Source organism: Cryptotermes secundus, unplaced genomic scaffold, assembly GCF_002891405.2.
Source record: "Cryptotermes secundus unplaced genomic scaffold, Csec_1.0 scaffold94, whole genome shotgun sequence".
Lineage (NCBI taxonomy): Eukaryota > Metazoa > Arthropoda > Insecta > Blattodea > Kalotermitidae > Cryptotermes > Cryptotermes secundus.
In genome coordinates this window covers 84,291-108,682 of record NW_019737391.1, presented here as the reverse complement: position 1 = coordinate 108,682, position 24,392 = coordinate 84,291, and the positions used below count along the sequence as shown (strand labels likewise).

Below are 24,392 nucleotides of genomic sequence, written 5' to 3'. Positions count from 1 at the left end.
ATTAAAGGAGAGACCACACAGAATTACTTGTAATTGAATTTTACAGTGATGGCCAGAATGATCCTGATTTGTTTAAAACACTGTCTGTATTTACATGTTGCTTCAAAACAGCAAGCTGAAATCATCCAATTGTACAAACCCATGTTTGAGCTTGGTTCTGTGTTGTGTTTGATGTACTTCAGCTTGCTGTAGTTTGTCTTGCAGAGGTATGTTTATCCAAAAAGTGACATATTTGTTTCAGCACAAAATCATAATGAAGGGTTATACTGACTAAAATAGTATATTAAGCACTTCACACGATATTCCCTTCCTTCACTCTAATACATCACTAGAGGGCACTGAGAGACCCTGGAAAAGAATTGTGTTTGGAATATCTTATGCGAGTGGGACATGCTTTCATGGAACTGAATTACAGTGTTCGTTTGGAGGGTTGTGTAGTGAATATTGTTTGGCTAAGGATTTGTAATCCAAGTACCCAAAACAAGGTACAGGTTCACCGGAATTCCTGCTTACTGCAACCTGTATGGCAGAATACCCACTGTAAATGTCCCATCAGCAAATGTGTCTAACACTCATGTGTGTACACACAAGCACAAACACACCTGTAAGAAAGAAAATATGCTAATAATTAAGCATGGTTGTGATTTTTCCCTTATTCACTTAGTTCAGTGCAATTGTCATTGCATTTGCTCATTGTCAGTGTTTTACTCCAAGTCTAGGTAAGTTTCTTCAGAAACTGAGTAAAATGTTGGAGATTTCTGAAGTGAAGTCTTTTGAGGTGTTATTAAGACCCTTGTATAATTTATATAGGTAAGAGATTTAAACAGAAATTGAAATTAAGTTTTGGGATACCTCTTAGTTCCTTTAACAATTGAGTTTCCTTATAACATTTTCCTAAGTGTTTCATATGTGGAAGCCAGGTGTGAAAGATGCAAGACATATCCAGATCATTTGCCAAGGTACCCTAAAATTCTTTCTTATTTTAATACATTTTAACTGATGGTTTCATGATGAACAATTTTATAAAATTAAAATGAAATTAGTTTTTCTAAAGGATGGCTTCATACACCAAAAGTAAATAAAATTGGTCCTCTCCATTAAATTGTATGCTGTTCGGTGAAAGGAGGCTTTGTGCTTCATTTATGATCCATAATTTTCCATTAATTATGGAGTTCTTCTATAAACTACTGCATCGGAGTTAACTGTTAGAGTTGTGTCATCACAAATTGATGTATGGGTGTTCACTGGTAAAATTATGCTTATTATTGCAATATGTTTCAGCAGTGCCTATTATTTTTATTCCTAGTTAAGTTTGTAACCAAGACAGTGCACTATGATTTATGTTATTGTTTTGTTGCAGATGTCCCAAATGACAATCCAACAGTGCTGCAGCTAAAAAATTTGGCATCTAAAGTTTTATTTGCATTAAGCTTGAATTTCTTCAATGCAGTTTTTAATAGGATATCAGGAAGGTGAGTAAGGTAACAGGACTTAAAAATAAATAAAGAATATGAAGAATGCTGTCTTCTGGGATGCAGTGCAATGTAGATATTGTACAAACTGACGTTTAGGAGGAATGTATCACCTCCATCTTCAGGGTAGAAGAAAGAAGAAAAAATCCAGGGGCGAGAGACCAGCGTGCGCAGGTTCTGCAGTTGAAAACACCCAACTACATAAGAACAGGAAGGGAGGGAGAGTATGCCACATGGGAAATCAATAGAGAGGAGAGGGGAAGGGTCTGTGGAGATGGGCCAGCAGGTGGCAGACCAGAGAGAGTATAGGATCATGTTGGGGGTGGGGAAAGGGAGGGATACTGGGAGAGCATTAACCCAATAGCCTCAGGGCTAAGATGCCAAGGGTGCATTGACTTGTGTAGCCTTTTGGATCTGGCATCATGTTCTGGAGGTTTCTTAAGGGAGCAGATGAGAGGCTTCCATGACTTGCTGACACAAATCCCAGCCTCTCTGTTAATATTGTTGGGATGGAGCTCAATCTAAATGGCCCCCCTAAAGATGCGATACATATATTGGGTCTTGGTAGCGAGGATGGAAGTACTGTGAAACTGAATGCAGTGTCCCAAGTCGATGGGTCAGTTTATACAATATTTACACAATGCCACATCCCCAGAGACAGCATTCCTCATAGTCTCTGCCATGATAACTTCTAGTATGTTAAATAAAGTTAAATAGTTAAAATTTTTGACTAATACAAACGTTCTCTTCCTCTAGGTTACAGGAGTTGAGTGCCTGCAATGAAGAAAATCCAGATTATAGTGATATTGAGTTGATTCAACATATTAATGTGGATGTTGACAGACTAATTCGATTACTGAATGGTTAGTACCTTACTCACTTACTTACTCATGGAGCTGAGCATTTCTGGAGGAGCCGCCAATTCTGCAGCTACTCAAGAATTTCCCAGCATTTTATGGAACCTGAAGGTTCATTAATGTGTTCACAAGGGCCCTCGACTGGTCCCTATCCTGAGCCAGATCAATCCAATCCTTACCATCCCAGCCTATCTCTCTTAAGATCCATTTTAATATTGTCCACCCACCTATGCCTCGGTCTTCCCAGTGGTCTCTTTCCTTCTGACTTTCCCACCAATATCCTATACACATTCCTCGTCTCCCCCATTTGTGCTACTGTCCTGCCCTCCTCATCCTCCTTGACTTGATCATTTTACTTATACTTGGAGAAGAGTACAAGTTATGAAGCTCCTCGTTGTACAGTTTCCTCCAACCTCCTGTCACTTCATCTCTCTTTGGTCCAAATATTCTCCTCAGTGGTTAGTACCTACCTTACGTAATTTATTTTATCTGTAAAATGAGTTTTACTAACTAATTTAAAGCATTTCAGGCTTCAGAGTTTATAATATTGACAAATGTAGACCCCTACCTCCCCAGCTGCACGTAGCGGTAACGTAGCGCTCGCGTAATAGGCGAGTAATCACCCCGCATCCTGGTAGCTATGCAACGCGCAACACGCGGTGACGTCACGAGCGGAGCCGAAGTGAGCCGAGCGAAGCCGACGTTAGCCGAGTCAAATAAGACATTGTGCTGTTATTATGAATGTTTTTTATGTAGTGTTTATAAAATTGTTACTGAAGTTTAATAGTTATGTAGCTCTTGTGAAACATTTAACACTGAAAAGCTGTATCTTCTGAGATATAGTGCTGTGTAGTTGGTTGAATGTCGGCCACAGTTTTGTGGGAACGTGTCTCCATCTTCAAGCTGGAGATGGAGCTGATATATTCCTCTGAAATGTCTGTGACTCTAAGCAGACTACATGATGTTATATTTCAGAAGATAAAGTGCTTCATACCACTGCTGTGAGAACCTCAGATTCTGCATTGAATACTAAGTTCTCCTTTGAACTCTTGTTACCTCCTTTTACAATTTTTTTTTTTTTTGCAAAATTGAGGAAAGGTTTAGCATATTTTAGTGAGCAAGTTTTCTCATGTTTGTAATATTTTTTACTTGTATTTGGGAGGTGCCTGGTTGAAGTCATGTCTTGGACACTGATTATCCTAAGGTTTCTGTGTTGTTCTTTAATTTCTGTAGCTGAATGCCAGGCTAGTATGTTGAATGTTTCCTCTGCGCTCCTTTCAAGTGCACCATATGTGATCAGCTGTATATTATTTGGCAGTAATATATGCAGTTAGTGCAGGATTGTGTGGTCCATCTACCCCTCCAACATTATATTTAATCATTTAATTGCACATAAATGGATACAGAGTGAATATATGGAACTTAATGGAAGTCTGGTAATGGCTGCCTGTTGTTGAATGACAGCGATCAAGTATCAGAACTCTAATGGACTTTAAATCTTGCTTGAATATGACTTCAATCTTCAAACCATATTTATACTTGCTTACTTAATTTTACATTAAGTCTTAGTGATCAGTTGCAGTCTTTTATGTTATTGATCTTGGAATATGGTCCTATTTCTGAGTGTGTTTTACTTATAAATATTGGTTCCCAAACTTTTTCTGTCCACAAACTTATCATTCCCGTTTTTAAAAGGAATCGGTAAGTGAACTCATGCATAAAGAGTTATTTTCTTTTTGAATTTGTCTGTTCCATTTACCTTTCTCCTTCAGACAATTGCTTGATTTAGCAGCTCCCATGCATTTAAGCTTTACAGTGTTTCACAAATAAATTTTTGTTTTGGAAGGATAAGGTAGCAAATGTAATCATGTAATTGGAACAGACTACAAATCTGCTTCTTTTTTCAGAAACAGAGCATCACCATCAGCTACTTTGCCTGAAAGTGATACTTTCATATGAAAAATGTACCATAATGAATTTTTTCTGGCAGACATAACATTTTGCATTCTCTGAAGGGGGTCTTTTATGTGCTTGTATTCTACTTGTATAAATGTCTTCACTTTGATTTATTGCAGTGCTTTTTAATGCATAAAGAGTATCACATTCATATAACATTTGTTTCATTCTTAGTACAAAGAATTAAGTTGCTGACATAAGCAGAATTTTGAGAGAATCCCAAATTTATATTGTTCTTAGGTCATTATTTGTTATGTTATCTTCCAGTCGACAGTTGTAAAAGCACTTCAGTTAACTGTAAATTTACAGTATGATCATGTTACAGATATGTTATTGTAGGAATTCTTTTATTAGATAGCCTCTGATAGAGGCAGGTAGGAATTGTATATAAATGCCAAGAATGTCTGTTGATATGAAATCCTGTACTATTACAATAGAATCTTATTTTGATATTGAATCATTTTATCACTTTATAACATTTTAAATTGCTCATGTACCAAAGTAAATTCAACTGTGAACATTGTATGTCACCTGTTGTGTTTAAAATCTCCATTCTTAAATACAACTACAGCAAGGTGTGCTTCAAATTTAAACTTTGCTGAAAAGTATAATATCCAATCTTAAATACAGTATGATGACTTTACATACATTAACACAACTGTCATTGTGGCTATTCATGTTTAATTTTTCAGTACTTATCAATAAATATGAGCAATTCTATGGTATCAAGAAATTGTGTGATATATAGGTATACTGACTTTACATCAGTATTGAGTTCTTTATCCAGATATATTACATTGATATTAATTAATATCATATCTCTTCAGGATATATGGTTTTATTCCTATATGTAAATATTTTACTGTATGTACTCAGCCATTCTCTTATAATGTTAAACCAGTATCTTGAAAAATAAATGATTAATTTCTAGGATTATTTGCTTATATACTCTTTTCTATTGGCTGGCTGTATTTCACATATGATAAAACTTTTGGTGTATAAATTAATTTTTTTTCTTGTCCTGTTATTAGAATCTATTCAGAAGTTCAGATTACTGAAAAAGTCTGCACAACTTGTGCTTATGACTTCATTGGAGAAAGCTATCTGGAACTGGATGGATACATATCCTAATGAATTTGCAGACTTACAGGTATTTAATAGTGGTGTATATGCTGTTATTTCTTATTGCACAGTGATGTTGAAACTTATCTTGTGTGGCATGAAGCTTTTTATGAAAGTTAACTGTATAGCTGTAAGGTTGTAGGTCAATTCTGGGGTAAGATGCATTTTGCAAGTTTGAAAAATGATCTTATGTTTTATTCTTCTTTGTTGTAGAAAAAGCATAATGAGGAGTTAGCTAAGTGCTGTGAGGGTCTGTTTGACATCTTGGATAGTTTTGCTGATAACAAGAAAGGAAGAGCTGCAGTGTGGCCACTTCAGATCATGCTTCTCGTTCTCTCACCTGTAAGTACTATGCTGTTTGTGGGACTGGATTTTGGAAAACTATTTAATTATCAGTGTCTGTAAACTGTATTTGGACATTAAAAGCATGTCCTAGTCATTAAAATTCCATGAAATATGAGGGTAAGGCTTATGAAACGATGGGACAAGTGCCTCAGTGTGCAGGGAGATTATGCTGAGAAATAAAAGCATTTTTCAAATCAGTACTCTTATTTCTTTAAGTTCTATATCAATTTGTAACTTACTTATTGACTTACCTACGTAGATTGGAACATAGTGCTTCATATAATAGAGGCATGCAGGCAAAGGAAACGCTTAACAAAATATTTTCCCAATTTCCTTAGTGAGGAGATGGTGGCAGATACATCACTTTGCTGCCATCATCTTCACAAATGAATTTTACTGTGTGAAACCGTTGTACCTGTTGTGACATTTATGCTTGTGTAAATGCTGTGGTCTCCATCACCTGTTCCACATGCTCCATTTGATTTAATATGTGGTAGATAGAATCTTTTCATAATGGCAAAATGATGTTACTATTATTTGACTTAGAGTAATACATACTGTACAGTGATGCAGAAATGTTCAGCCATTAAATTATTGGGTATTCAGCATGATCAGATGAAAGTCAAAATAATTTACTTCCTTAAAAACTGAAGTCATTCAAAGTACTGGAGCACTTGAGTACCGATGTAGACTATCTGTATCTGTGTTATTATATATATGTAGCTTGCTTATGTTCTTCTGGCAGTGTTGTTTATCAATGAAATTTTATGTACAAATATTATGTTTCTGGACATTATCCATCATCCTGTTTTTATTTAAAGATACAGTGTTCCAGATGCTGGATTCTGTCTCCATCTTCAGGTAAAACCTATTCAGTTGGGCCAAATCAATAGAGCTAGACATAGTCAAGTCTCTGAAATGTTGTGTTTTTAAATAATAACAGGATTATGGATAATGTCTAGAAACATAATATTTGTATTTATTTACCACTGTCACAAACTTTCAAAAGTCTTGTATAGCTCTGAGTGTAACTAATGAAATTAAAAGTAGACACTCACAAAAAGCTGTGTGAATGTATACGCATGCGTATATTTATATATGTCCTTTGTTTCATATATTTCAATGAAATTAAATGTTTATCTATGGGCTAAAGGGATGATCTTTTGTGCCGATAAGAAGATAAGCCAAAAAGTGAAATATTAATCACAGATAATATTTTTCAGTTTTATTGATAGTTTTCAGATAATGTTGTTGACTTACTGTCGTTCTAATTAGGCCATGTACAAGAATTTCTGTACGGGGTCTCTTTAGTATGGGCAGTAAATTTAAGAACTGTTCATGATGAAAAATTTTAGCTGAGAAAGATGGTTCAAGGTATAATGTTTCTGACCTATATTCAGGAGGCACCTGGTTCAATTCTTGTCCATTACGGTAACTGTCCTGACTGAATTTCTTCATGATTTTGTTCAGTCTCTCCAGAAAGAGACAAGAGTATACCTTAAAATAAACCATAACTGCTTTCTTATCATGTCTTCCAGTTAATCTTTTACTATCATCCTATCATTCAACACTGTATAGTCTGATTTGCTGACAGTATTGTAGAATAAAACTACAAATACATATACAGTTATGAAAATGTTTAATGATAAGGTTTTGGTTCAGTAGTTAAATGCTTTTTCTTTGGATGTGGGAGGTCATAGCTTTGATTACTGACATCAGCTATCCTGACTCAGGGTTTCCTTGTATGCCTTCACTTTCATCAGGTAAATACTAGGTTAATAGTACCTTAACACTTGGCTGCATGTAGTACAGTTGAATGTAATAATCTAAGTGGTGGTCTCTATTGCATTTCTCTAATGCAGTGTTTCTCAACTGCTAGACCGCAGCCCAGTACTGGGCCCTCATCTTATAGAAAAATGAGTTTGCTGGGCCATGGTCTGACAAAGGTTGAGAACCACTGCTCTGATGAATGTAAGGAGTTGATGGAACAGGTTCTACCAGTCTGCAATTGTCTGATACAGCTGATGCTTAGGAACAAGTTTTATGTTGATGCACATAAGCATTAAGAAATTATATAAACATGTAAATATTTGATTCATAATTTTTTATATTTTTATCTTAGGCATTTAGCATTAATGATTTCAAGATATGATTCTCAGATTTTGAGACTGTGAATTGGATACACAGCTGTGAGCATTTTTATTTCATATTAAATTGTATTATATTGTTTAACTAGGGGAGTGGCTTATTTGAATGTGAGGGAACANCGATACGCGACAATATGAAGATCAAACTTATGCTTCTAATCAGTAACATTATGCATATTTATGAAGATTTCTTTTCATAAGAAGTGTGTATTTTACAGTGGCACAGAATGTTACACTGGATCACTTGACACGTAGACACATAGAATTCCCATTTGTCACCACATCACTCGTAAGAGAGTTGTGGAATGTTACTTTCTTTTCAGATTGATGGCTGTCATAGATATTCTGTAACCTCTGTCAGGGTTAATTGGCCACAGCCTTAGTTATGTGTAACATTCAATATCTCATTTTTAATAAATTATATATTTGTTTCTTTTGAATTCTTCATTTGTAGATCCTTAAGATTTCAGTAGTTTTACTGCGCCCTTAAACGTTTTGGCATCTGTAATTTGGGATCAGTTTGTATTAGCAAGAACAGGCAAATTAATGATGAATGTCTTGTAGGGAAGTAGTACGCTACTTTTCAGAGTTTGTGTACCAGATTTGGAGCTGAACCTTTGTCATGTTCTCACACTTTCCAATGCTGACGTGTTTCTGACTGGCTGGGTGGTTGGCTGTAGAAAGTTCTGGAGGAGATAGTGAATGCAGACTCTGGGGCACCTTGTTCACCACGTCATTCTAAGAAGAAGCAGTTTATTGACTCTGTGAAACGAGCCATAGGACAGCATGGTACTAGCAAACAGCTGACTGAAGCAGCTGCTGTTACCTGTGTCAAACTGTGTAAAGCTTCTACCTACATCAATAACCTGGACTCCAACAATGTAGCTTTCACCTTGGTCCAGAATATCATTAATGAACTCAAGGTGGGTGATTGTTCATTATTTTCAGTTTGAAAATCATAAAGTTCATGCCCCATCAGCAGAATGATCAAGTACATGTTTATGTTCAAGTTAATAATAGCAGAAATCAGAAATTACTGTTTTAATGAGAATTTTCTTAACTTTTTGAAGACTTCTTTAAACAATACTCTTCCTGCCCTTGCAGCTACATGTAAGTGGTAAAATATCACTGATGTTCCAATATAGTTACCAAAAATATCTTATTTTTAGATTATTTGTTCATATCTGTAAATAAAATGCATTCCATGATGAAAAAAAAAGACCACAGAAGAGCATAAAGCTGTTATCTGTTGATGGCAAGTCAAAATACTGGTACTGTCTAAGCGTTCACTTGGAAGACATATTGTCGACATCGTATGGGTCTTTGGGTTCAGAAATGATGTTAGTTGGCAGTGGGTTAAATACCACATCTGTTTTATTGTGGATGTGTAAATATTGTCTAATTTGTAATGTAACACTCTTCTTCTGATTGTTTAAATGCTAAAAATTATTTGAATTTATTTACTGAACAACCCTAAAGCTTCCAAATTTTACAACCCATACTTAATGGATAAAAATGAGTGAAAGGCTCAGAACTGAGTTTGAATTTGGATGTCATGTGGTTTGCAAAAACTTTGTGTTTGGAAATTAGAAGGTATCCATATTGCATCCTGCATATATATATATGTACACCCTGTAGAAAGGTCATGAACTATGCAGTAACATCTGAAACTATTGATATGAAGGAAGCCTGTGCTATGATTTCTTTCACAGAATCTGCTCTTCAGTCCTAGTAAACCGTTCACCCGTGGACAGAATTACGTTCTACATGATATCGACTTAATGATTGATTGTTTTGTGTCATGTTTCCGTATCAAGCCACACAACAATGAAGCACTCAAAGTGTGTCTCAACCCCAACTCTTCATTCTTGTACCATTATGTTCTCATCAGCTCCTTGTACAGGTATGATAGTTTTGCTATTTACTGAATATGTTGGCTGAAGCATGTAACATCTGTGACTTGTATTTGAGAGATGTGTGGTTTTGTGCCAAGGAACCGATGGCCCTTATTTAAGTTTTCTTAGCTTTTGTGAATCCTTCCAGACAAATACTGTGATAGTATCTGAAATTAGGCCACAACATGCTTTTGGCGAGCTGTTGTCTAGCAGTGGGTTATTCCGCACATATTCATTGCTGCAGGAACATGCATATGGAACTGTTGTCTAGCAATGGTCATATTCATCACAGTTCTTTTAGTTACAGAATGTCTCATGTAAGCATATTGTTTTCCAAACATTTGTGTAGCAGCTTGTATGTTATTTTATATAAAGTAATATGTAAAGTCCATAAGCATATCATTGAACTTTGTTTTTCAATGCCATTAATGTACAAAGGGGTTGGTTAGTTAAAATGATTTTTTTTCTCTTATAGTTTAAATACTGTAAAAGTACCATCCTATTCTGTATCATGTCCTCGTATATGTTATAGGCATGAGTGTGAGAATAACTTGCAGACTGAGACAAGGCTTTAGAAAAATTTCTAGAACTGAAGAAGGAATGACAGTTTTCTGTACTAGGTTAATTTTTCACTGTAACCACAGTGTATCACACTAGCCAATTTTTCACATGTACTAAAGTGTACTACTTATTCCTCTTGATGTTAGATCCTTCTTCAGTGAATTTCTTTGATAAATAATTGAATTAAAACAGTTCTAGGCCCATGTCCTTTTTAAACATGTGAGAAAAAAGAAAATTAAGTTGATTCATGCTAGTGTTTCCACCATTGTGATCTTGATGATTTGGGTAGTTTATGTGATACTGAACAAAACGGACACAGCTGTATGAAATTTCTTCAAGTGAAGACTTGAAATAAATATTTGAATCAAGATTAAGATATTTTTCTTCTTGATTTATTCTTGAAAAATTAAAAACCTACACATGCCTAACAGCTTGATATTTGTCTTTGAGAAATATTAACTAAATATCATAGCTTAACAGTTGCACGTAACTCACATGTATCACTGATGTGCATTTGTTGCCAAACAGCTGTTTTGAAATATGAAGACTGTTTTTAGTATTGCATTTGCAGGATTATAACACAGCCTCGATTACCGTGGTGGCCTCAGATTGATTTGGTTTACAACAAATCCAGTGATCTCAGGTTGATGTTCACTGATACATTAAACAAAGCATTACAAGGATGTATTACTCATACTACGCTTCGTATGATTCCGGTAATTGAATTCATAGTGAATTTGGTTGTTCTGATATTTAAATTTTCATAGTTATTAGTCTGAGAATTAAATCTGATGCATCCATTACTGGGTAGAAAAATAGAAACTTGATATAGGTGCTACATCTCTTATCTGGTATCCAGAAATATGGGAGGACCATAAATCATTCTGTTCTTTTAAATTAATGGTGTGTGGCAGTGACAGTGGTTTGTCAACTGACCACTTTGTTTGAATGGTATGTAGCTTGTATTCACTTATTCTGCAAGGATAAATGTAGTTAATTACCCCTTTATTGTTGTTGTTGTTCTTCTTATTATTAAAGAGATGTATAAAAGGTCAGCAGGAAGTCCAGTGGCTAATAGAAGGTCTAAAAGAATGTAATTTGTACCAGGTATGAAGAATAAATTGGATTTAGTTACAGAATTAGACATTAATAATTAAATATGGAGCTCAGCATAGATATATATACTGTGTATGACTTAGAACCAGAAATCCGACATTGCCATGTTTCCAAGCCTCTAAGATAAGAAAGTTGGTACATATATATAATAAGTTTTATTGCATCAGAGTGTTCAAAGGTTTTACGCAGTTAAAATCAGTTTCTGGTATGTTTCTTAAGAAGTGCTGTATTTTGTTTAGAAAATTCAAACTTTGGATTTTCTCATATCATGCTTTCAGTTTTGATATATGCTAAGCATCTTTTGTGACTAAGAAAATGTTATATGTTTCCAGTCATTTGCATTAAAAGGTAAAGAGTCTGCTTCAAAGTTCAAAGAGAAAGGTGATGAAATCCCAGTTATTAAGAACCTGTTACTTTTGATTGTTCGTCTCATCCATGCAGATCCAATGTTAATGCTCAATGTAAGTATGTGTGATACACAAGTATAATATGAAAATTAAAGTGGCTGTTAAGTGTGTTGATATGGAAGAGGAGCTCTGAACATTATTAAGTTTAGTATTTGTCATCAGATTCAAGAAGTTTACAAAATTTAATTGAAATCCAAGGCGGTATTGTCAGCTGCTGTGTTGAATTGACCTGCACACCTATTTGACATATATCAGGGTAGTAATGACACTGGAAGACTAGTGTGTTCTGGGATGTGATGCCTTGTCTCTCAGGAGTAAACCTTTATCAGACTACATACTGTCACATCCCAGAAGACGATATTCTGTCATCACTGAAAGAACCTCAGATATCATGAAGGCACAGGATTTGATGTGCATATTAGATTGCAGCTCACTGTACAGGACCTGTAAATCTTACTGGAGTGAAAGTTCTTTATATTCTGAGTGAGATATCTATTACATAAGATATACCAGTGCTTACTCTGATTACTGTGCTTGAGGAGGTAGCAGTCTTGCTTCATTTTAAGGTGGTCCCAAGTTTGAAACTGGCTGTCCAGACTAAGTTTCTTCATGGTTTTCCTTGGTCCCTCCAGGCAACTGCTGAGATGGTGTCTCAAATTAGGCCGTTGTTACTTCCTTGCACTTTCCTTCCAGTTCATTATTTACTAATCATCCTACCGGTTGACACTATGTAGTTTGAGCTGTTGTCAGCATTGTTAATAAACGATACATAAAATGTGATAGATATATATACTGTAAGTTTTGATTTTGTGTTAAGAACCAGGGCAAGACTGGCCATGAGATTCAGAGCTCCACACTGGATCTGATCAATGGGTTAGTGAGTTTGGTTTATAAACCCACGATGCCAGACGTAGCTCAGGAAGCCATGGAAGCTCTTTTGGTGCTTCATCAGCCTGAGAAGATTGAAGTTTGGAACCCTGAAGCACCCATCAATACTTTCTGGGATGTGAGGTGCAGTATTTGTGTCTCAGTTCTTAATGAAACTGATAATGGGTGATTCAGATACAAAGAAGTTGGACATGTATGTCTTCAAAGACACACACTTCTCATTCAGTTTAATATTTTAACTGTGAATGAATTTGAAAATAACATTTCATACCTATATTTAACATGCACACAATAAAACCAGAAAATAGGAATTAAATTTGTTATCATGTTTATTGTTATTTCAGAAAGCAGTATTAAGGCACATCCACATTGCTCGTGCTCGTGCGGCAGAAGCTTACTGCTGCCGGAAAATCAGGATCTGGAGCTGATATCTGTTGTGAAGAAATGCAAAGGCTTTGTATGCAAACCAGTTTGGGCATCCACTTCGTCAGCTCTAGATCCTGATTTTCTGGCAGCAGTAAGCTTCTGACACATGAGCACGAGTAATGTGGACGCGCCTTTAGATGCTTGTGTTTTTTTAATAATATCTTTGTATCATGAAAGAATACAAACATCCTAGCTAATTATTGTTGTACAGACGGCGTAAGTAGTATTTAGTATTTGGATGTCATTTGCCCAAAAAATAACATGTTATAAGATTGAAAGTATGTAGTATGTAACGTTTGTTTTATCAAAGCTAAATTTGTTTAGAAGATACTTAGTGGGTTGCAACAATTATATTTTGTATTACTGTTCATAGTAAGAAAACAGTACTGCAGTACAAAAAATGTGTGGCAGTCTTTATCTCGCAGGTATGCCGTATGGGCTGTTAGTCTATTTATTTGTATCTTTATTAGGCAGGTAGGGTCTGTGCAAGTAGGAGTGACAGGGATTGGAAAACAATGACAGTGAGTGCTGGGTGGCAGTATGGGAGAGTGGAACATTGCATTGGAATGTTGGAAGCAGTGTGTTGCTCCAGCCTCATCATTTCTGTGGGATAGTGGATGTGCATGACAACCTTGTGGGCTATGTACACTTCAGTTTGAGAGTTAGATCTGTTACTTTCATACAGTCAGATGTATAAATTCACATGCTCCTAGTATATCTACTCCGATCTCTTGAAACATTTTCATTATACGAGGGGCGTTCAAGTTCTAAGGTCTCCGATTTTTTTTCTCAGGACTGGGAGCAGATAGACACATGCGGTTTAGTTTAAAATACGTGTGCACTCTTTGTGAATGCGTGACAGAGATGGCAGAACTCTACGGCACACACAACTCTAGTGGTAGCGGCGAGTGTGAGGAGTGTTTTTGATACTTAAAATGGCGACGTTTTTGTTACAAGAACAGCGAGTAATCATTCGTTTTCTCCACTTGCGTGGTGCGACACCCATTGAAATTCATCGCCAGTTGAGTGAGACGTGTGTTGATGGTGTCATGAATGTGAAAAATGTGCGTTCGTGGGCGCGACAGTTCAAAGAAGGCCGAACGTCGTGTGACAACGAACCAAAACAATCCCGGCCTCGCACCAGCCGGTCTGACAACATGGTCGAGCGAGTTGAGAAAGTTGTTTTGGAGGATCGCTGATTGAGTGTGGAAAACATCGCCCCCAAAGTTGGCATTTCCATGGGATCTGTGCACAAAATCCTGCATGAAGACCTGCGAACGCGAATGTCCTCCAGGTGGGTGCCACGAATTCTGGCGGATGACCACGAGGCTGCACGCATGGCAATTTGCCAGGCGATGTTGACACGTGATGAAGGCGTGAATGGGACTTCCTTTTCATCAACTATGACAATGGATGAGACATGGATGCCGTTTTTCAATCCGCTATTGCATCAGCAATTTTCCAGTGGTCAAAACAGACTCCTACAGAAGCGTTCGCAGCGGCCATGGAATCATGGCGTCGACGTTGTGAAAAATGCGCGCAGCTGCAGGGAGATTACGTTGAAAAGTGACAGAAGTTTCAAATTTTTTGTATGATTATTGTGTGAGAAAAAAATCGGAGACCTTAGAACTTGAATGCACAACGTAATGTGTAGTTATTCATAACCCTCACAGCAATGTATTGTCACAGGATAGTAGAATTGCAGACTTTTCAGAATTGCTTATGATAATGTCATGGCTTTGTGTTGACCTCTCTCAGTTATGTAACATTAACATCTAGTCTGAAATACAAGTATGCTGTACGTTGTTCAACATTAAGAAAGGCAGATACATATTTCTGTTGTAACACTTTGTTCGTGCATGTTCTTGCAGTTCACAAGTGTTATTCACCATCTCGCAAAAGCTCATTCAACACCAAATAATGGATTATACAGACATCCTTAAATGGCTTCGTGATATTCTCATGTGCAGAAATGCTTTCCTTCTCCGTCACAAGGACTATGCCAATTTGGGGAGTCAGGTTGCTATTTGCAAGCAAGCGCATATAAAACTGGAGGCAAGTAACTGCTTTTGATTTGTTAATACATGTTTTTTTTTTACTGGCTAAAATTTGAAGTATTATATTGGTCATGAATAATATCTAGTTGACTGTTTACCACATTTTTTTTTTAGTTTTTCAGTATAGCATTTCCATTATACATGTAGATGACACTTTATTTTTATTCTGCAGTTCATCATCTTCATGTGATATCATCAAGAATATTTGGTATCTACGTACATTGATAACCAGTGACACAAAAGTGTGTTCCCTTGCATTCCATGCTTTTGTAATTTTTAACATTTTTGTCAGCAGTCTGTGACGATTGCATTGTTGGTTTACATTTTGTAGATGTATCTAGGTGGTATATCAGAGCAAAAATGTTGAAACTGAAGTGGTGTGATGCCAAGATGGTAACTGTTAAAGTACTGATGATGCCTGTATTACAGTTAATGAATTGCAGTCAATGATTGTAATCAGAAGAAAATAAATGTGATGACAGTGATGGTGAGACAGAAGTTAGCAGTAATAATAGCAATGGTGAGATGGTGAGAATGCTTCAGTTAGTAGGAAGACAGGCTGCTTAGCAAACCATGTGGTTAAAAGAAAAGTGAACTTCTTAATTTGTTGGTTTCAGTTCTTTGTACTTGAACAGTTGATAACTTGGAATAACCTTTTCAAGTTTAATGTGGTGCAGTAAGAGAAACTGATATTTGTAAGTTATAGTTTTAAGGTTAGGATGTTTTTTTCCAATAATTCTTATTTCTTTAGGTGGTCTTCTTCATGTACCTTTGGAGCATAGATATAGAGGCTGTGTTGGTAGCCATGTCGTGTTTTAGACTGCTTTGTGAGGAAGCAGACATTCGCTGTGGCTCTGATGAAGTTACTGTAACATATTTACTACCAAATTATCATCTGTATCAAGAATTAGCCCAAGCTTCAACAATTCTCACTACAGGTTAGTATATTGCAGTTTCATACAACATATATTATAAAGTAATATTATAATGCAGCATCCTATTGCACTGTGTGTTCTAACTTTATATTCTCATTCCTCTTTGTCTTTGTGCAACTTCATCAATATATTCACATGTTAACATCTTAGTCTCTTCTCGTTATACAATGCAACATGTTTGGCCTAACTGGCCATCATCAGATGTATGAGATGCTGGATTGAATGAACCTGCTTCTCTGTTGTCATGCAGTTCTGCTTTTCATTTTAATATAAAATGCTTTTAAAATATTTTATTTTCCTTTATTTTTAGATTATCATGCTGTTGTTACTTCATTTGTATGCACGTGTCTGGTGCATGTTTTGTTGATGTGTTGGTTATATCCGTTTGTGCTACACAGAGCACAGTTGGACTCCACCCACCATGAAGCAAATTAAAAAAAACACATCAACAAAACATACATCAGACATGTGCTTACAAATAAAGTAACAACAGCATGGTAATCTAAAAATAGCCTAAAATAAAATATTTTAGAAGCACTTTACATCAATGTGAAAAGCAGAACTGCATGACAACAGAGCAGCAGGGTCATTTAATCCAACATCATATAAACCTGATGATGGCCGGTTAGGCAGAAACACGTGGTGTTACATAATGAAAACAGATGAAATTGTTGAAGTGTGAAAATTAATATATCAACGAAGTTGCACAAAGACAGCAAGGAGTGGGAACATGAAGTTAGATATAATCTAAGGTAAACTATAAGTCATTATAACTTACATTGATCATATTAAAATGATGTTATTTTGCAAAACAGCCAGCGAGGAGTCGAGGGTTTATTACCGTGAACATAATCTTGGTAAGGTATTGAAAGATGTTAATTTCTTTAAAATTTGGCATGCACATTTAAACCCATGCATTGCATGTGTCTGTTTTAGTTTCCCTTGCTAAAGAAACATTTTATGGTACAATTTATTTGGATTTACGTTTTGTTTTGATAAGTGTTTATGAATGGGTGTGTTTGTGTGTATGATCATCTGGCATATACTACAGAGAATGAAGGAAAAATGGTCATAGGTATTAGTAAGACAAAAGATCTGACTTTTGAAGGTATTTTTATATAATTTATTTTGCTCTAAGGATTGAGTGGTTCAATGATAGTGTTAAATTCACATGAAATCCACATGTTGTCTTCATTGTGCTTTGAATTTCCTTGTCATTCTGTTGTATAAAAATGTAACTGTAGAGAACCAATCTGCTACATATGTGCTCATCCAGAAATGTATTTCAGAATTAAATGTGGAAACTTTGCAAAGACTTTCTTTGCTGTGATCCAGAATTTAGGCCCCGAATCTGCTGAAACTGTGTTTGTTCATTATTGAGTAAAGTTGTGAGAATTCTGATTTCTTTTCACTTGTTAGGCTTGGCATATCTCACAAGGTGCTTCTCTTTTCAGCTATGAATATCAAATATTGTACCTTGAATGTTTAAGGGGTGGGCCTTCTTGGCCCTTGCACCGTAACCACAGTAATCTATTGTGCCTTAAATATTGTACCTTTGTAATGTCTGTAATTTTTCATACTTTTTAAATCTTGTGGGTATAATGGTGTTGAATATCTTAGCTTTTTTTCCAACAGAATTTTATATTATCTTACTCTGAACACATTTACTGCCATAATTGCTGTTAACTGAAGTTAGTGTACCATTCCAAAGTGAGCAATTTTTCATGACTTCCTGGCTAGACTCATATAACTGATGTAATTATTTCTCTGACAGATGTCCTCAGCTTGACACATTATCTTCACATATCACAGTGTAGGCTTTGAAGCTTCGAAATACATATTAGTTCTTGATTTTTTGACTTACAGTTAATAAAATCAGTTCTGAAGGGTTCTGATAGTGATACATTACTAATGTAATATATTATGTATACAGTCATGAACATGTGTATATTAAGAAAGTTTATGAACTGGGTAACATATTTCAGCATTATAGCACAATCCTGAGACCTAAGCCCTGATAAGAAACATAAATAATGTGTTCTCATACATGTAAAATAATTAATTTATTGATTTATAATTTTATCCACTAGATCCATGTGGATAAATGTCAAATGTATTGCTCATAATAAAATTACTACAATATTACAAGCATCAAATGATGCCACTTGTATATACACAGGATTATCAATGTAGAGCAAGTAAAGTAAAGGTATCCCTGTAACAGGCCGTGGAGGCCCATAGATGTTGAGGTTCCCACATTTTCTAGACAGTCAGCCTATAGATGGCGATAAGGTTGTCAGCCTTATGTGCCCGCCGCCCTTTACCCCCAAGAATATTCCTGGTAGTCATTTCTGTTAAGAGGCTTAGTCGACCCCAGGACCATAGTGCGGCTGAAAGGATCAGGTAAATTGAAAAAATCACCTCATTGGGATTCGATCCCACTACCTTTCGATTGGATTATCAATGTATGTAATGTGAAACAAAATCATAACACAAATTTGTGGGATCCTGTATAGCATTTACATCTTGCTGTGTAATACTCTGATGTAAGTTAGCTGTTCTGCAAACTTTATTATCATCTTAGCATTAAGAAATACCATAATTTCTAGGTCATCTTGTGTTCTTATAATGGACTGTGTAGAGTTAGAAGATGAATTTTGAGGAAAAATATTTTGATGATCTTTTCTTCCAGGCCGAGCAGCTTTGCAAAAACGAATAATGGCCTTATTACGCAAGATTGAGCATTGTGTAAATGGAGTCCAGCCAGTGAGTAATGATTTAGTCATCAAAATAACACAAAAAAAAAGTGTTACATTAATTCTGTTTTACATTTTGAATGAGAGGAGAGTTATGTGAAGTTTTCACACACTTTGCAGAAATAGTAGGATGTGTCCAAATTAATCAGTTTTAGTTTAGTGGAAGAAGATATTATTAAAATGGATTTTAAAGAAATAGGGTTTGAGGATCGAACTGAATTCATCTGGTTCAGGATAAGGTGCACTTGTAGGCTGTTGTACATTTCAGACAGAACAGCTACAGCACAACAAGAACATTCCCCATGGGGATCTGTATGCATACATAATATCAAATTAGAACATCCCAGTCCATGTGTAAACAACCTGAGTGGGATACCCCTAACATGTTCACCCTTCACATATTTAATAGGAAGTTAAGAAAAAACCCTCAAAACCTATATTCTGAAGAAAGATCCCAGCAAGCAGCCACCCCATAGCACAATATCATTACCATAGTGGAACAACAAACGGTACACATCTGATATGTAGCAGGCACAAGGCTTCAGTAGAATTTGTAATATTGGCTACAAATACCTTAATAGCCATTTTACATTTTAATTTTAACTTTTATCCATTTAATATCAAATTTGATGTCTAGTTTTAACTATATTTGAAACACGTTTTAAAATTATGATATAATTATCAGTATAGAAAAGCATAGAGACACAATATGGTTTCATATTGATTAATGACACAATTCAGAAGCTAAATAGTATTCATGTATGCCTGAAGATGACTTGGTGAAATTGTTGAAACACGTAACGATGCCACCAAAAACAAGCTAAAAAAATGTTGACACAGTAGTGTCTATTTTGTTTCTTTTTGATTATTTGTTGTGTGACTGTCCCAAATTATATCTTTCATGCATGATAATGACCCCCCCCCCCAAGTTCCATAAAGGCATGGAATTTTTTGACTAGCTGAGCAACTGTCACCATCTCATGAAGATGTTTGCTGTGTGGTATTAAGTACCGTATTTATGTATGTATAGGCCGCACATTTTTTGCCAAAAATTCAAGAGGAAAACTGGGGTGCGGCTTATATTCGAAATATTCGAAATCACACTTCATTTAAAAAAAAATTATATTCATAATTAGTAATACAGGGTGTTCTACTCCTGAAATAATATTCCAAGAAAATTATTTTTTCTATAATTTCTGTCTGAAAATTGTGCTGCGGCCTATACATGCGTAAATACAGTACTTCATTGGATCAAACACTAGGTACTTTCAAAGAAGAGATTGAGAATGACCTAAGGCTTGTTTGTGGGGCATGTCCTATATCCATAATGATTAGGTCAGTATATTTGACAGTGAAATTGTATCTGCCACACCTACGCCAAATCATTCAGCTGCTTAGTACAGTTTTTTTTTGTCATAATTCAATGGTTGCATTTATTTGATAAAATTGGTCCTTTTCCCAACTTTTTGAGGGTCACTATGTTGTATTGTAATGATTTGTGATGTTTTAAGGTAGAGCAACATACTTACTGAAGCCCAGCTTTCTGAAACACTTCCCCAAGGGTCTTTAAACTCTAAAAGAAAAGTAGCGTATAACAGTATCCCATTTTATATATTACCATAACTTGACAATGCTGTATTTATATTGTGTGCTCTAGAATAGTACATAAAGGAAGTTCTTAATGCAGTTGATAAGTTAATGAATTAAGAAGTAGGAAAATTCAATTGTTGATTCTGTGTGCACTGCAGGCATGTAATATACCTAGTTTATTTACTACCTTGATTTCCATTGGTTTCTTTGAGTAAATAATTTTTATAGGCTTGGGAGGAAACATTTCGCAACTGGGAGGTATCTACAAAAACGCTGACATCATATCCCAAAGCAAAATTAGAAGATGGTCAGGTGGAATCATTCCATCGTTCAATAGGCAAACGGCGGGCTTCCCACCAGAATTCGGAATACGAACTTGAGGTGAGCAGTGTTAATAAGCTGGAAAGGTTGAGATGGAGTAGTAAAACAGGTAGTGAGAGCTACATAGGAATATAATTTAAAGTTTTCATTTCACTGGGTTAGAGGTAAAGCTATTCCTGTAACAGGCTGTGGAGGCGCATAGAGTTGTGAGAGGTCAAGGCTTCAACATTTTCTAGACATTTGGCTCACAGATGACGATGAGGTTGTCAGCCTTATGTGCCAACTGCCCTTTACTCCCAGGAAAATTCCTGGTACTCATTTCTGTTAGAGAGTGAGTTATCCCCAGAGCCATTGTGCAGTTGGAAGGGTGAGGTCAGTTGAAAAATCCAGTCACCTCATTGGGAAAATTTCATTGGGATAGCCCATTATAAAATTTAACCAAAATATGTTCACCAAGAGTGTCATTGAGAGTAAATTATAGATGGACATGCACAGTCTTACCGTAAGATATTCTGTATTATGTTACAGGTAAACAGTATCTTTAAGCCATTTTGTTCACACAGTGAGTCCATCAGTTGTGAATGCTGTGTTTTTTGTTGTAAATGCTTTACAATGTAGTGAACATTTTTTCTTTATTGTGAGAATTTATTAGGGCTTTCATGTTGGGAAATATTCTTAACTCACTTTCTGTCATGATTATAATACTTAATTTTTTTTAACAAAATTTTTAATATGTGATTTTAGTTTCACCCAGTTGCTTTTTTTTTCTGGACAAAAAATTACTTTTCTCTTCAAATTTACTCTCCCATATATATATACAGTGCGTACAATCAAGTGCGCGCCGCGGCTGCAATTTGCCGTGTTGCAACTCCTCCCCGCGACTGCATGCGTTCTGCGGTGGTATGAGTCACGGCAAATTGCAGCCGCGGCGCGCACTTGATTGTACGCACTGTATATATATATTTGTTGGAGGAATATTATTAAGCAGCTATATGTGTTACAGGATCAGATCAATGAATGGGCAAACATGACTGGTTTCCTTTGTGCACTTGGGGGTGTCTGTCTGCAACGTAAGTCTCCATCAAGACCATCAGCAGGTTTGGGATTGCTTCCTGTGCCAAGTCTGGAGCTTCGTAAATTGGCCAACTCAAGTCAGGATGTACAGTATTGCCCTGTTACTCAGTAAGTGTATTATTAATTTATGAGGGAGTATTCATTCAGTACCTCATAGTGGCTGTTGTTAATTCTTTTTAACATAAGCAGAAATCATTTATATAAATTAATGGACATTTTGAAAGTATTGTATTACAGTGTCACAAATATCTCATCAAGTATTAGGACTTGCATCATACCTTGAACATGAATTGCACTTAGGACTAGCACAGAAATTACATTAAGACTGCAGTAGAGGAAGTATGACATACAACGAGGACTTCATTATAGCAACAAAAACCTTTGGAACTCTCAGTTTCTTAATGTTATATATATATAAGAAGATCATTGTATAAAATAGAATCTTCCCCCATGCACCTTCCTCAAAATGAGTGATTCATGACTAGTTGCCACTGTTTTCCTGTAACTTTTTGCACTAACTGTACTTACAGTTTTGCTTTGAAAATTATTTCATTGAACCACCCTGTAGGATAGGACCAGTAAAGGGCTCTTGTGAACATGGTAATGAAGCTTCAGGTTCCATAAAATGCTGGGAAGTTCTTGAGTAGCTGCATAATTGGCGGCTTCTCAAGAAAGGCTTAGCTCCATGAGTGAATGACCCACCATGTAGTTCTTACCCCTGTCTCAGAGAAAGTTTGCATTCCAGAATCTGTGGACAGCTTACCTCCTCCAGATTTTAACCATTGAGAAATATATATCACATGACACTCTCTGACTTTCCTCATCAATTCAATAGCTTGTTTCATCATGTATTTTGTCTCTTGGTTTGTCGATGGATGTACCATGCAGTATTTTCACCTCCTTGTAACACAGGTTTTTCCTGCCCCAGAGCTTCAACTTATCCTGGATGATGTCACAGAATATGATGCAGGCATGTGTTCAAGTTCTTTCCCTGTCAGATATCTGCTGTGTTTTGGTTACCACAAAATGCAAACATTTTGAAACTGTCCAATTATGGCAATGACATGGGAGAACTTAGACTTGAACAAGAAGCTTGAAATAATATGTGAAAAAGTGAAATGGGAAGGTGGGATGGATGAGCCTTTTCAACATTGTGTTATTGAAGAAGGGAATATTTGGTATATTCTAAACCCAAGCAAACTAAAGGCTTATCTTCATGTGACATGAAGTTGTGACACTGAATGTCACATGTATGTCACCATGAAAACTTAAAGCCAGAGTAACATGACATCTAGATTAAAGTTGATATACTTTAGTGTCACAGAGTCAAACTTAGTTTGATTTCTGTTGACATTTGTTGTGACTTTGCTACTTGCAAGAAATTTCACTGTTATGACTGCAAATGTGACTTTAAGTGTCATATGAAAACGAGCCTTAACATTGTTTCTTTTTTCCGTGAGTGAAATTCATTTTGCGAGTTTGGTTATTATTGGCTGACAGACAAATGAGACAGACCTATTTCATTTCATTTCATTTATTTCGTATCCATGGATCATTATACATGATATAAGACATGTCATTCTTGTGTAGTTATGGTATAATAAGTTTCATAATGTTACTATTGGGGGGGGCTGCATGTGAAGCATGCAGTGCAACGTGGAATTTGGGTACCAACTCAGCATTTGCTCTGGGACCAAGGAAAACCACGGAAAACCTTGATCGAATTGGCCGGTCACAAGACCTCCCAGATACACTGGTTTCTAGCAGCACCTATGCTTCCAATATATGGCTAGGTGGGCCCTAGAACTTGCTTGTACTCTGTGAGGAAGAGAAAAATCTCTTACCCTTCATGGGAATCAAACCTCGGCTATGCAGCCTGTTGCTATGTCAACTAAGCTATTTGGGCTCCATTTAGTACCATTAAGCATTTAGTTCTAAAGATTATGCACATGTGATCAAGCTTGTTATGTACTGAGATACTGGAATGTACCTTAGACATGGAAAATTTTACAAATTGCAGTGTAGATTATGAAGGCTAAGCTATATTCTTGATGTTGAATTATGTATAATGGATGGTGGAATCCAATATTTATTTTGGAGTAAGCAGTTTTTTTGGTATACTGAAAGTGGTTGTGGATTGTTACACTCCTTTGTAGGTTTGTGGGGCAGTTACTGCGATTACTTGTATGCAACAATGAAAAATTTGGTGCACAGATCCAGAAACATGTGAAAGAGTTAGTAGGACATGAGATGTCTCCAGCTTTGTATCCTATTCTTTTTGACCAGATAAAAGCCATAGTTGAGAAGTTCTTCGATCAACAAGGACAGGTAAATTTCTATGAAACTTATATGCTCTGACCACTAAACATTTTTGCACTGTTGAAATGCAGTCTTCAAGGACTGATTTCTCCCTCTATGTTTATTGTATTTATTTTTCCAAATAGAAATGTCTGTCAATTTCTAGCCT

General features: G+C 36.0%; 1 protein-coding gene across 8 annotated transcripts in view; it reads left to right on the top strand.

Moving 5' to 3' along the window:
- LOC111870284 (neurofibromin) overlaps positions 1 to 24,392 on the top strand; it is a 101,910-nt gene that overhangs the window by 6,032 nt on the left and 71,486 nt on the right. For 7 of the 8 annotated variants that reach the window (XM_033753748.1, XM_023862423.2, XM_023862425.2 and 4 more), the window contains exons 4-19: positions 1,361 to 1,472; positions 2,229 to 2,335; positions 5,317 to 5,435; positions 5,621 to 5,749; positions 8,580 to 8,822; positions 9,612 to 9,802; positions 10,927 to 11,071; positions 11,804 to 11,932; positions 12,696 to 12,889; positions 15,064 to 15,247; positions 16,001 to 16,187; positions 17,000 to 17,041; positions 18,877 to 18,950; positions 20,759 to 20,911; positions 21,855 to 22,033; positions 24,082 to 24,253. In XM_033753748.1, the coding sequence (XP_033609639.1) occupies positions 1,361 to 1,472; positions 2,229 to 2,335; positions 5,317 to 5,435; positions 5,621 to 5,749; positions 8,580 to 8,822; positions 9,612 to 9,802; positions 10,927 to 11,071; positions 11,804 to 11,932; positions 12,696 to 12,889; positions 15,064 to 15,247; positions 16,001 to 16,187; positions 17,000 to 17,041; positions 18,877 to 18,950; positions 20,759 to 20,911; positions 21,855 to 22,033; positions 24,082 to 24,253 (2,360 nt within the window). The remainder of the gene's footprint in view (positions 1 to 1,360; positions 1,473 to 2,228; positions 2,336 to 5,316; positions 5,436 to 5,620; positions 5,750 to 8,579; positions 8,823 to 9,611; positions 9,803 to 10,926; positions 11,072 to 11,803; positions 11,933 to 12,695; positions 12,890 to 15,063; positions 15,248 to 16,000; positions 16,188 to 16,999; positions 17,042 to 18,876; positions 18,951 to 20,758; positions 20,912 to 21,854; positions 22,034 to 24,081; positions 24,254 to 24,392) is intronic. The other variant, XM_023862426.2, reaches the window with a different exon arrangement.